This window comes from Triturus cristatus, chromosome 11 (genome assembly GCF_964204655.1).
Source record: "Triturus cristatus chromosome 11, aTriCri1.1, whole genome shotgun sequence".
Taxonomy (NCBI): Eukaryota; Metazoa; Chordata; class Amphibia; order Caudata; family Salamandridae; genus Triturus; species Triturus cristatus.
The window spans coordinates 317,425,910-317,439,724 of NC_140594.1; the positions used below are offsets into that span (position 1 = coordinate 317,425,910).

At 46.5% G+C, this 13,815-nt stretch overlaps 1 protein-coding gene across 4 annotated transcripts in view; it reads right to left on the bottom strand.

Moving 5' to 3' along the window:
- The window catches only part of NOS1 (nitric oxide synthase 1), a 1,315,983-nt gene that overhangs the window by 519,858 nt on the left and 782,310 nt on the right, over positions 1-13,815 (bottom strand). For all 4 annotated transcript variants that reach the window (XM_085636289.1, XM_085636287.1, XM_085636288.1 and 1 more), the window contains one exon: positions 4,671-5,857. In XM_085636289.1, the coding sequence (XP_085492415.1) occupies positions 4,671-5,389 (719 nt within the window). In that variant the 5' untranslated portion in view covers positions 5,390-5,857. The remainder of the gene's footprint in view (positions 1-4,670; positions 5,858-13,815) is intronic.

Here is a 13,815-nt window from a genome sequence, read left to right on the forward strand (position 1 = left end):
AGCAGGGGCACAGACAGGTAGAACCGGAGAGTAGGGTAGGTAATCACGGATGGGCCACAAGCCTAGAGGCAATAGTGAGGAGCGATGCCCGAGGCAGAGAATGGGCAACAGCAGGCAAACATAGGAGGGGCACAAGCACGGAAGGAGAATTATAAAGGAAGAAGTGGGAGGGGCAAAGCCACATGGACCAATGGGAACCACAGTGAGAGAGAGCAGGATGCAGGGTGGTTAATGTGAATCATGGCCACGGACAGATGGAGCATTCAGTGGCACCGGGGAGAAAAGACCGAGGGGCAGGATCAAGGCCGCGAGGAAGGGGGCTAGTAAGGCATGGGAGGTGGTGTGGGCATAAGAGGCACAGTGAGTGCTTAGAAGGCGCTGGGAGTATACAAGAAACCGTGATAATGGAATGCACAGCACCCCCACTGGACGGAGCAGGGAGGGGAAGAACCAGGGTGCGTAGGCTGCACATGGAAACATACAAGCAAATGTGGAAACATGTAGGCACAATGGGTGGCACTGAAAGTAAGGCATGACCAAGAATCACATATAAAACAATAATTAACTCGCTATTAACCCATATTGCCATAAGACGTAAGCATTTAAAGGGTTACCTATTGTAAATCACGTTTCAAAATAACATTTTAAAACCACTGATAGCTAAGCTTACTTGGCAAGTTTAAAAAACAGTTTTCCAAGTTTACCAATTCTTCTGCGTTGATTATTGGTGCCGGTTTGGGAAGGCCCCCGATGAGTGATGACATGCCCTTGCAGCTTTGTGTGGGTCTGACCCCACCCTGCCCCTTTAGGGATGCTGCTAACTCAGTGTCACACCTTGTCCTATAGAAAGCAGGAATCTGCCAATACATGGACCCTCAGGCAGGTCAAGCCAGCAAACAACATGAAAGGTTCGAGCCTAACACTTGGCTGGCCCCACAGGCCCTTATAACCTAGAGTCTACACTGATGGAGTAAGACGGCTTCTTGGCCCAGTGAGGGGGTGAGTACTCCTCGACTCAGTGGCACCCTGCATCTCCAACACAGGCGGCAAAATGGGAGTGGGGCTTCTGTGGTGCTAAGAGAAATTGATCCCCGCAACTTGTGCTCCCCTGTAGGTTCTGAACCCTTGCTTCGTGTTTCGAGTTCTAATCTGAGGTTCCTGGTTGATCGAAGGGCATGGTCCTCCGCAAGCCACTTTCTCTCTCCATACCTCGATTACACATTATTAGAAGCAGTCTAAGCTCCACTTTGTAGAGCTCTCTGTAGAGCAAACATTCCATTGTTGGTTTCTTCTTTACAGGTGAACGCTAAGGTTGCCTCCTTTCCCAGTAACAAATGATGGCTATTTGTTCACGTTTTAAGTTTTAGCAAAGGCTGGGGCATGATACTTAAACCGAACTGTATATGAAATCGCCTGTTTTCATTTTTAACATGGCCTTTCTGTCTTTGTTTACTTTAATCATCAGTCAGGGGCCACTAATGTAGCTCTGGAACACATCTACAGTGCTTTCTTCTTATAACTGGTTATTTAAGTATGTAATGACAATGGGGAAAAATACCAGCTTTAGGTGATTTTCCTAATTTTTTTTTACCGGCCTGAGACATTAAAATACTAGTTATGCCGGTAAGACACACACAGACACACACAGACACACACACACACACACACAGACACACACAGACACACACAGACACACACAGACACACACAGACACACACAGACACACACAGACACACAGACACACACAGACACACACACAGACACACACACACACACAGACACACACACACACACACACACACACACACACACACACACACACACGGGAGAAGCCTCGTCAGTGCTTGGAGCGTTGGCCATTATAAATGCAGGACTACAATTACCAGAGAGCAAACAGCAAATCAGGGTTACTGAAATGCGAACATTTGAGTGTCCTAGGCTTATACATATAGATCCACAGGCACCAGTGCTTAATTTGTGCCAGTCGTTGCAGGTGTAACTGGGATTTATTTTTGACATCACACTTTGACCAAGAAAAAGGGATAAAAGTGGAAAAGGAAAAAGACAGAAAAGCAGTGACAAAGGGAGAAATCAGGAATGAAAAAGAATATGCAAAGTAAAGGGTGGCGGAAAAAGATTCATAATGTGCAATCGATATTCGACAATCTCGGTGTTAGGCATTATTTGATAATAAAGGTTGCAGGCTCTTAAGAGAAACTTAGGCCTGCTGCACTTAATATTTTATAATTTGATCATTCTTATATAAACTGAAGCACTTTCAGTCACACACATGCATACTTACAAACTCTGTCTCTCTATCTTGCTTTATAGTTTTCTGCTTGGCCATCTAAACATGCTACAAAACACATGTGTCTCTTTCCTCCCCACCTCCACATGGGTGGCATTCACACTGATGAAGCCTTACAATGTGTATTTTCTACAAAGGAAACAATGATACCGAAGCACACACACTAACTAGTCCAAAACAAAAGTCCAATAGGCTGCAGAGTGCCAGAAATTCCAAGTATTTTTAATTCCGCTTCAGTCCATCAGTTTCCATATAACTTGATTCTGAACTAATTAGCATATCAAAGGCAGCCTACACGCGTTTGGTCAGACAATGACATATTCAAGGCTGCCACAGTACACAAAAGCAGATTTATGCAAACTTATGCAGGAAAATTATCAAAATGACTAATCTGAAGTCAAGTCAAGTGTTCCATCCTACAGAGTAACTACTTGATGCTGAGGATAACGCTGGAAACCGCATGCTTTACAGCAGTAAACTCGTGGCGCTCTGTCGGGGACTCCGGCATCCTCGGTGCACAGGTAGGTACTTACACTTAATGTTTCTGAACGGGTACCACATTAACTATCCTATAGTCAGGTGATGCTGCCATAGGGGTGTCTGATCGGACAGAAGTAAGTTGTAAAGAGACACATTTGCACATCTGTTCAGAACGGCCAAGTGTGTGTGTGGGGGGGGAGAAGGAGGGGCAGCGGTGCTGTTTCGAGCTCTGTGCCTTCTGCCCAACTCCAGCAATAGTCAATGATACACAATCCAGGCCTGAGAGGGTCCCCTCCAGCCCAGACTGGGACATCAGCATAGCGGGCTGGGTGCTAGGATCTAGTGAGACCAGATGCTTTGGTCTGGCAAAAGACCAATCATTTTGTCAGTTCCAGCCAGACCGGTCCAAAGGGGAAACTGGGAGCCAGTGGAGAAGCAGCACAACACATTAAAAGGGGCAGTATGTAGGGCGATCGCACCACACCTTAATTTGTCAGCAGGCTTTTTTCTTCCAACAGACACAGGCACTGTCAAAGCCAATTGGTTTGACGTTAACGTACGTGGGTATGCAACCAGCATTTGCCCATTATAATGGTGTCATATTAAAGTCAGACTTACTAACTTTGCAAGTCCATAGTCAATTTAGAAGAGCGCTCGGGAAAGCTAAATGTGAATCCTGACTAAAATGTATTTAAAAATAACCTGCTATTGTTAAAATTAAAAAAAAGTTTTTTTTTCGGCACACAACTCATGTATGGCATAGAAAAGGAAATGTGTACTCAAGGTACTTTTGAGAGGTAAAATAGTCCCTCCAGCATTTTGATGGAAATTTTCCATGTGGGAGGCTGTTCACCAGGCAGCCAATGGCATGAAGTGATAGAGTCAGAAACCCCTCTGGGTGGAGCCAAAGCACACACTGTGTATATTGAAAAGAAGAAGTAACAACAGGACAACAGACTCCTCTTTACGGGTCAGGTCACTCGACTCTTTCAAATGCCTATCAATTCCGAAAGGAACGGAGAATGGTATATTCTGGGAAACAAATAATGCAGCTGCTAAAAAGGGTATGAGATTTTGGAGGGCATCGGAAGTCTGGTGACATTGCCTGACAGACTAGACCCGAAACAAAAAACAAAAACTAACGAAGCTTCTCTAGAAAGTCCGTAAAAGAAGTGGGTACTGGTGTTTACTGAATTGCCTTGGTAGGCTTTTCTTTGGAGACAGAACCAATTTGTGGACACCTTCGTTTTTTCAGAGAACCTAAAAGACATGCCTGGTACCTCCAGAGGTCTAATTGATCAGGATTTCCAATGTTTTATGGACATGCTACTTTATCATCAATAAAAGGCCATAACTGAAGTTTTCGAAGTGCGTTGACTGATTTAAAAAAAAAAAAACAATCAACTTCGCGTAAATCTTACAGATGGCAACTCTCGTCAGAGATAAACATATTTAAAATAAAAATAAAACTGAATGACTCATGTCTGATCTTTCCACATGAGGTGTTCACACTCAAAATAGCTAATGATAAAATAGCTGCTGAGTTACAGGTCTCACAAAAACACTACAAACATACCTGGTTTAGAAATAGCTACTGCTCAAACTACCTAAAACATGTATGTCCTTATTTTTAAGAATAGACCAGGGCTCCTGTGATTGCCCTCTTACCACTTCTCCATATGCCTCATAAATTTAAGCATTTGCCCAGATGAGCTCAACTTAATCTGTGAACAACAAGAATGGTGTATACACATGAACAACCTATGTTGGAACAAACCTTCATATCCATATGTTTAAGAGACAGCAAAAGAGGGCCAGATACATTGCTTTCCTCTTCCCAAGCCACTGATGTCAGCCAGAAATCACGGTAAGGGTGCCTTACCTGCCCACCTGCACCTCCACGTCCTTTTTCTCCAGGCGGGGCGGACTGTCTCCATTGAGTTCCTTTCGCCCGTTCTGCAGGTGACTCACAACTGGGGTGATCTCTTTGAGGATGATATTGTCTTCTGTCCCGCCGTTCTGACAGGTGCTGCTGATGTCATCGCTCTTCCCTCCCACCACGACAGACGCGAGGCCATTGAAGTCCATCAGCGGGCTCCCCTCTTGCCCACTTTCTCTGGCCCATGAGGAGCCTGCCGAACCAGTTGCGCTGTCTACTGCCTGCGGCTGGTCTTTGCTGAAGATGCTCTGACTCGATAGGCCCATGGCTTTGGCCATGGTGCACACGGGACGGGTGACTCTGATGGTCTTTGGCGTTCCATCTCCGGTGAAGGTGGTCTCCAGGTGGGTGGTGAAACCCTCAGGGCCTCGCAAGATAAGTACCACAAAGGTTTCCGAAGCTATACTCCGGAGAATCTCCAGGGCACCTTCATATGGCACATCCACCAGTGGCCGGTCATTGACTGCCAGGATAATGTCCCCCACCTGGACAAGCCCGCTCTGCTCTGCGGCCCCACCCCGGATCAAATCCGAGATGATGACAGGGGGCTTATTGACACGTTGCTTCACCAGGAACCCAAGACCCCCAACCTTTCGCTTGAAAATCCTCACCGAGATCACGTTGGGTTGAAGCTGTTGTACACTGAACTCATAGTCCTCCATGGTGGCCCGCGGCAAGGATGAATACCGCAGCCCCACGGCTTTAGGATACAAGAGGGGCTACTGCAGGCAACTCGACTGCGCCGTTGAAGGCGAGCTCTGGATGTATGTTGAGTTAAGAGAGGCTTGCAATGTGCTTGTGTGTGAACATGCAACTCTTTACTAATGCCAGGAATTGGATCTTGCTCGAAATATCTCTGCTTGGCCACCAGTTTCAGTTCTGCCTTCTGCTGCCGAGTTCAGTTCATTCTTATAATTAGAAAGAGACTTTTTAAAGAGACAGTGCAAAGATCCTTACAGCGGCATGATCATAATGCCTTGGCGGGCCTGATGGAGGAGGAAAATGCACCATAAAGCCCTGGAAGTCAGGGAAAACCAATGGGATGTGCTTAGAAGCCTGCTGTGACTCGCTAGTGTCTTCTTGAAGATTGGATAGCTCCTCGTCTAGAGTGCCAGCTCGGCGTCTTGTGTCTGGGAAAAACAAAGATGAAAAATACTTGAGAACGGGTATATTACATTAGGTAAAATACACTTTTCGCACAGGCATTATGCATATTTGTTTCTATCGCTTGTAGATCGCTCACTGATTTTGTATTCATGGAGTTAATCTTGGGGCGCGCACACAGCTTTACCAATGTACCTCATGCATAGCCTTCTACCCGTTCAGTGTTGCACATTTAAAGCCACTGCACCCTCATCCTGAGTGCCAGCTATGCCCAATCACTCCATCTCAGCGCTTAACCCGGATGTAGATCAGATTTCTCCTTTACTATGCCATGCTTTACTGGAAACGGGCCCACCGCAGGCCGGCGCACCACCTGCGGTAGCCCACCATCAGCTCTGCTCTGAGCAAGCTCCCTAGCCACCCTACCATGCACTTCAATCTGGACTCCAAACTTCCGTGCTGTTTACTTCCTGTGAAGTCAGGCACAATCCAACAACCCACACTGCGGTCAACTTACAACCCTAGCAGTGGCGGCTGGCGACCTTTGAAAGTGGGGAGCAGAACAGCAGCTCCAAATTTCACAAAGTAAACATGCTAAGCAAGCAACCGCGAGATCTCACTCGGGGGTTTTGGGACTTTCTCACGAGAACATATTGACAAATTTGGAACCAATTGGTACATTTGCTGGTACAGGTTACAAAGTTTTTTGAAGGGGAACTAAAGAAATATACGAATATATTTTTAAGTTGTGCTAAATATTGATGACCCTCTTCCGATTCACTGTTCTCAGGAGCGGCCTGTACAGGTAAGAGCGGTGGTGTGGGGGGAGGGGGAAATCAGAGCAAAAGAATTTCCTATTTGGAAAAAGACCCATCACTCACCAACCTGGTTGGTGACATGCTTAATCATCTGGGTCCCACCCTGACCGCCGAATGCAGTCAGGGTGTACTTCGACGCCTGGAATTCCAGCGGAGCGGGTTTCCGTGTATATGGGTGAGTGAAAACGTGAGTGAGGAAAAATAAAAGTGATATTTAAAAGTGTCAGCGTTGATCTTCCTAATAATTTATCTGAAGTCACTTGGCACAATTAAAAACTGTGAATAGATATCGTAACTGGTATTAATGGCCAGTGATATCAGTGTTGGTATGTGTGTGTGGTCAACATGTTTCAACCTTTCTAGTAATTCTTAGGTTTTCGTCAGGACCAGGAATTTATTTGAGGAACGGGGGGTCTGCACTCGCTAAGGTGCACCCACACCCTGAACCTCTATGTACTCCACCATTATTAGAGAGTAGTTTGTTGTGCCTTCAAGCCGTTCTTGAAGGATGATTCAGATGTTAAAAAGGCTAAATATAAAGCCTCATGGTTCCCGTGGGGAGCGTGGGCTCTGAACCATTGCTTCTCTCACCGGTACACCCATTTACACACCTACTTCGGGGTCCCACAGTCATCATTCGGTAACTGTGGGACCCCAAAGTAGGTGTGTAAACGGGCGTACCGGTGAGAGAACCAATGGTTCAGAGCCCACGCTCCCCACGGGAACCATGAGGCTTTATATTTAGCCTTTTTAACATCCGGATCATCCTTCAAGAACGACTTGAAGGCACAACAAACTACTCTCTAATAAAGGTGGAGTACATAGAGGTTCAGGGTGTGGGTGCACCTTAGCGAGTGCAGACCCCCCGTTCCTCAAATAAATTCCTGGTCCTGACAAAAATTACTAGAAAGGTTGAAACATGTTGACCACACACACATACCAACACTGATATCACTGGCCATTAATACCAGTTACGATATCTATTCACAGTTTTTTAATTGTGCCAAGTGACTTCATATTAAATTATTAGGAATATCACCGCTGACACTTTTAAATATCACTTTTATTTTTCCTCACTCACGTTTTCACTCACCCATATACACGGAAACCCGCTCCGCTGGAATTCCAGGCATCGAAGCACACCCTGACGGCATTCGGCGGTCAGGGTGGGACCCAGATGATGAAGCATGTCACCAACCAGGTTGGTGAGTGATGGGTCTTTTTTCCAAATAGGAAATTCTTTTGCTCTGAATTATTCCTTTCTCTATCTCTCCCCCTTCTTGTCGATTGAATCTCTTTCGACTGAATCTTTCTCCCTCCTTTGTTATATACTCATGTTCAGACCGGGGGTTCGGGATCCTCATTACCCTCACTCTCTCTATTGTTTTTCTGGGGAGGGGGAAATCGCCAGACGTCGAAGAGGGAAACTTAAATAAATTTAAAAAAAGAACGCCACTTACCTCGCATTCGCTGCATCACCGAGTCGGCGATACTGCTAACGCAAGGTGTTTCTTTTTTTAAATTTCATTATCCGTCGTCTGTCGACTCCCCCCACCTCGCCCCTCCTGTCCTTACCTGCAGGGGCCACTCCTGACTGTTCTGCAGTACCACTGATGACTGACTTGATATGCAACTGACTGCCCCACAGTCCTACTTGCCCTCCACTACACTGGAAGGCTGTACTCCAGCAGGCAGGGCCTCGAGAGGCTTGAGGCATGGCCCACATGTGATCAAGTCTTGCCTCAGACTGCCAGCCTCAGAGGAGCTGGTAAGATGTGGGAAGGCTCTGGACTGGTTTAACTGACTACTAAGAGGTAATGGACCGTATACCCCATTTTGCACAGTATTACCTACGTTGAAATCATTTCCACCCTCTCAACCTATGAAATGCTTAACGGGGTAACAGGTTCAACTCCTGGCTGTAACAATCGACCTTTCATCCTTCCGAGGTTCATGCAATCAGTATTATTTAATTGGATAATTACGTAACTCATCATGTACTCAGCCCTACTTGCCCTTCATATGTGCATAGTAAGTGAAGAATCCCACATTCTCCAAAGCCCCCAGAAGCGAGCTGAACATATTATGGACTACCCTAGGTCTACTGAACTTTCAAGGTCACTAGCCAGTCAGACGTGTTGAGAAGCTGATGGCGAATGTTGTCAGTCTCGCACAATCAACTAAAACGAAGCTCAGGATGCGGTAAGGTAATCAGACGTACTGTTGCTCAACTTGTGCCCCAAAACATACACACTTGCATGACTGCACAAACAGATTTTGGGCTCAGTAATATCTGTACACCAGATGGCTGCTAAGTGCTTGAGTCTCATGATCAAATCAAGACAAAACAGTAGCATTATTTGAAAGCATTAAAACGTACAAAGGCAAGCACTCTCAAAAGTGCATGCATTGAAAGTGCATTGGTAATATATCTAGGCCTGGGTCCCCAGAGCATCCCTCCCACTCGCCTGTATGTTGTGGGATATTGGCGCTTCAGAGCGTTCCCCCAGATAACTGCGAGTGATAAAACACACTGTCTGATCCTGGGCTGCAGCCTGCAGGCCATCACCGTGCAAAGAAGCCACAGTGAGGCATTTGTGAGATCTGTACTGTGTGTGACCTCGGAATTACTAACGGGAGCTGCCCTCAGCCTAGCTTTCCCCCCAGCTTTGTGCCTCAGCTCGTTTGCGACCCGAAAGGACCCATCTCCTCCCCCCCCCCCCCACCCCCCATATACTTTACTAAAATGTACTGATGCAGATGGGGGATTATAGATTATTTTAAATAATGTGCTCTACTGAAACCATGTAACACGTGGAATATGATCGGAGACGTGCAGGGCAAACACGCTCTAGAGCAGGCGGTAAACGAAGAGACCGCATTCGCTACTGTATTACTTGACATAGAACCAACATTCAGCTGCCATGCTACTCAACATTAAATATCAGATTAATGTTTGAAAACTGGGTGATTTCATTCTCTCCATCCCTAAAGCGACGTCCTCACTTCGTAAAAAGATTGAGAGGACATGGCGCCGAGAGGCTGCGTGTGAGCGCTGCGTAGAAGGGATCTAAAATGAAATATATGCAGAACATATGCAAGCTTGCAAAGGATAGAGCACTCACGGAGTGTCCGCAGTCTGGGAGCAGTGCCATCTCACAAGAGCACACCCAGCATGCGCAGCAAGTAACTGTGTGCGAACAGGCACACACTGGGAGGTCTAAAAATCAGTGCTCAAAATGTAACAAGCATTGGCATAGCCAATAGGTCTCGCCTTTGGGACCTTATAAGTGTTGAGCCATGCAACAGTTGCATAACTAAGTACTTATAAGGTCCCAAAGGCGAGACCTATTGGCTATGCAAAGCGGGCGTGCGGCTGCGAAAGTGATTGCGATCAAACATCAAAGTGGCTGTGCGGCCGCGAATGTAATCGCGGTAAAGCTCCGTCGCGCGCGCCTGCGCACATGCACTGTAGCTCTAGGCTGGCCTGGTAGCACTTTTTGGAGCCCTCTCAATAAGTCTCGCCAGACCAGCGCATGCGCTCGGTCAGGCGAAACCTAAAAATAAGTGCCAGGGCTCTCTTCAGTAGGCCACTGCAGCTTGCACCACATATTACCCCTGCCATGCTGCCAATGATAGTAACAACACAACTATTAACCATCACACTCTTACAAGTGTGACAGTTCGGACTGTTTCTGGCCCCCACAGCTTTAAGAGTTGCTTGGGCAGCACGCAATAGCAATTTCTTAATGTCTAGGGAATTAATAACTAACTGTTGTTGTGGTAAGCTCTAAATTAGCCAGACAGCGCCACCCCGTGGTAGACTGTGAAACTCCGGTGTCGACAATTAAGTGCCGATGCCGAGCACCAGAAACCACTGGCTCAAATTAAGCACTGCTTATAAGACGCACATTTCACTGACGATGCCTTTAGCCTCCACCAGCACAACCCTTGCACTTGTGTCATTGCTCTAGTTCTATGAAGCGAGCAATGAAAATGACCCCACAGACCAAAAGCAAAGCGTAACAGGAGCTTGCGAGGAGGGACACACTTGCTCTACAAGCATTAACATTTTAGTAATGTTAAGGACTGAGCTCTAGAATGGCAAAACACAGCAGCAGTTCAAGGAGAAAGGCAATATATACATGTTAAGTAACAGAAACATGCAAGCGAAACTGTACATTCATAATGTTCCTGCACCTCACTCCCTGAAGTCCAGCTCCTATTGGACTCCTGCAGAGAGCCCTCAGCAAAATCCAACAATGAATCCGAAGGTAAAAGCTGTGTGGAGCTCAGTCTCTCCACCTGGCCTAGATCCACCCTATTCCACCCTGACTCCCCTGGTCTGACCTGCCCCAGCTCATTGAGACTGTGCAGAGTTGCTAACTCCGGCCTTGGGCCACTGCTGTCAGCAGCCATGGATGGATTGTATTCAATGGAATGGAAGGCAGGCAGGCCACGACCAGCATCTGCTGGAAGCGCTCTAGGTTCTGCCTCTAGGGCGAGGAAGACCTCACCCGGCACGTGAGCAATTGCACCACATTCCATCTGCAAAAATCTAAATCCCAAACATGATCTAACTTGAGCCTTACTAAGCTGCTCGGATCTTGATACACACCTGTCCTCGTCCACGAAGAGTGGGGCAACGCACCTCACACATGTATGTGCCATCCGCCCCCAGACCTGCGGATTGTGCATCCCTTCCAGTGCATTGACACCGGCGGCCAACACACTCGGCCTGAATAAACACGCACGTGCCCTTTCTCCAATCACTTCCTTGGTAAGCAGTGAATCGCGGAGCCCGCCCGCTCCCCTGTTCTCTTCTTTCAATCTTCCACTTAAACACAGTGCTGCTAAAATGAGAGGCATACACGCCCGAGTCCTACACACAACACCACGCGCCTCACACTTCAAATATGTGTAATGTCAATATGTTTTATAAAAAAAAAAAAGCATGGCGTCTCCTCTAGGTCCGACATGTGCTTCAGGTACCAAAGTTACACCCCTGGTTCTATCTCCAGCCCCGTTCTGTGGACAGCAAGCTTGAGATATTCTAACTGCAATACAAATGTTCTCCGTAAAGCGCTCGCTACTTCTGGGAGCTAGGTCAGTGCTATATGAAATATCAAATGTAAATAAACGAATGAAGGCAACTGATATGACGGGTTGCGGGCGGCAGCCACCGTTTTTCCAGTGCTCGGCATGGCACACTGCTCTGTTAATGCACCTCACGCTGACCTCCGGAGTTGGCGCTACTAGTGATCGAATGCATTTTAGTGCATCGCAATCCAGTGTAAGGCACCATGGTCACCAGCAGCCCGGCCAAGCACGGCCCTTTGGACGGCAGTAAATGCTGACGGAGGGTGCACAATACTCTAAGTCTAATCAGACCCCCACGATATTGCAGCAAGGATTAGGACATTTTGCAGCACAAATAAAGGACATTTTGAAGCAGACTATTGCACTTTTTGCAGCACCTTATTTTAGTAACATTTCATAGTTCTGTCCAAATAAAATGAGACACTGCAGGAAAGAACATGGGGTATGCTCCCCTAAACACGTTTCCTGTCACCCACGCTCTAATCTCATCCTGCAAGATTTAAGGGCAAAGCATCAATCTTGGATGTCAGACAGGAATACCCATCGACTCGCTTAATGGCACTGCATGAATCTGAAAGACAATCATGGATCAATCCCGGCTTCCTGCTTGACCTGTGTGATCCAAGGCAAATGCTTTATTTCACTGAGCCTTCTTTTTGTTCATCACCAGATATGAGAGCGCCTTCAAATGTGTGTGCTCGGGCTGTGTGCTGTACACACACATCTCTCTTGCGTTTGCTGTAATAATCTATAATAGTGCTCCAGCTTCCTGCTTGACCAAATTGTGTGATCTTAGGCAAACACTTTTTCACTAAACTAAACCTCATTTATGTTCCTTACAGAGATGAGAGCACCCACAAGAGTAAGTTCAGCACGTGCACTATACCTCTCATATATTGATGTAATGATTACAATGCCGTCCTATCCACAATAACAATATAGACCACATGTAGTGGGCACACGACAACTGACTAATCTCTGGGTCCACTGATGGTATGGTTGTTAGAGTGAAAGGTGCATGAATTTTTCTGAAACCACCACTTTTGGTAAATGTTACTCAATGCAGTAAAGTAATGTAATCCACTGAAGTCAAAAACATTCAAATATTGAAGAAATACACTTTGTAAAAATGTTTTAGAACTTTTATCATAGGGTCAAGCCAGAACCTTGACTGCCCTCTACCCATTCATTCGCTGGCTCCCTCATCCATAAGCAGCCTAGCTACAGAGCAACTACTTCGCATTTGTAGAAAAGGAAAGAAATGTAAATGCCTGGAATAGGTATTGCTTTGTAAATAAACTAATACTGCTCTTTTGTTTAGAGAGCAGTACCATTACAGAGCTTTTACTTTAAATCCCTGTTACACTAATGCAATGTAAATGCTTTATAAAGGTACTCCTCTTAAATAAATCCATACTGTTGATGACTTTACCTGTAATGTCACTGCATTTTTCAAGCGCGTGCTTGCAATTGTTGCACACAATGGCGTTTAAAAAAAAATAGGTAAATTTACTCCCACGACAGTCTTCATTTTGACATTCCCAGTACAGCACCCACCACCACGGACAATATTTTCCTCGGGGGTACGATGGCTGCCAGCAAGCTGGGTGTCACACGCGTTCCTGCCCCAGGTAGGCTGGCAATGCTAGAACGAATCTATCTCGTCATCCTGCAGTCTTTTTCCCCCGCATTTAATCACAACGCAGTCGTTACAACCACCGCGTTGTGATTCCGCATACCAATACTCCGCAAGTCGGAACAACGACTTGCGGAGGGGGGGCGCTGGATTTTGGAATAGTATGATTTACTATTCCAATTCCTGTCTGTGCGGACACTAGGGAAGGTGTTGGATTTTAAATCCATGACCTCCCCCCCCCCTCCTCCGCAAGTCGTTGTTCCGAATTGCGGAGTAATGGTATGCAGAATCACAACGCGGTCGTTGTAACAACCGCGTTGATATCCCCTGCGGGGACAAAGTTTCGCGGTAAACGTGGTTTACCTGCAAGGACACATGCGCGGTCTGCCAGGCTTCGGTACACGACTCCTCTAGACTCTAAGTAGACCTT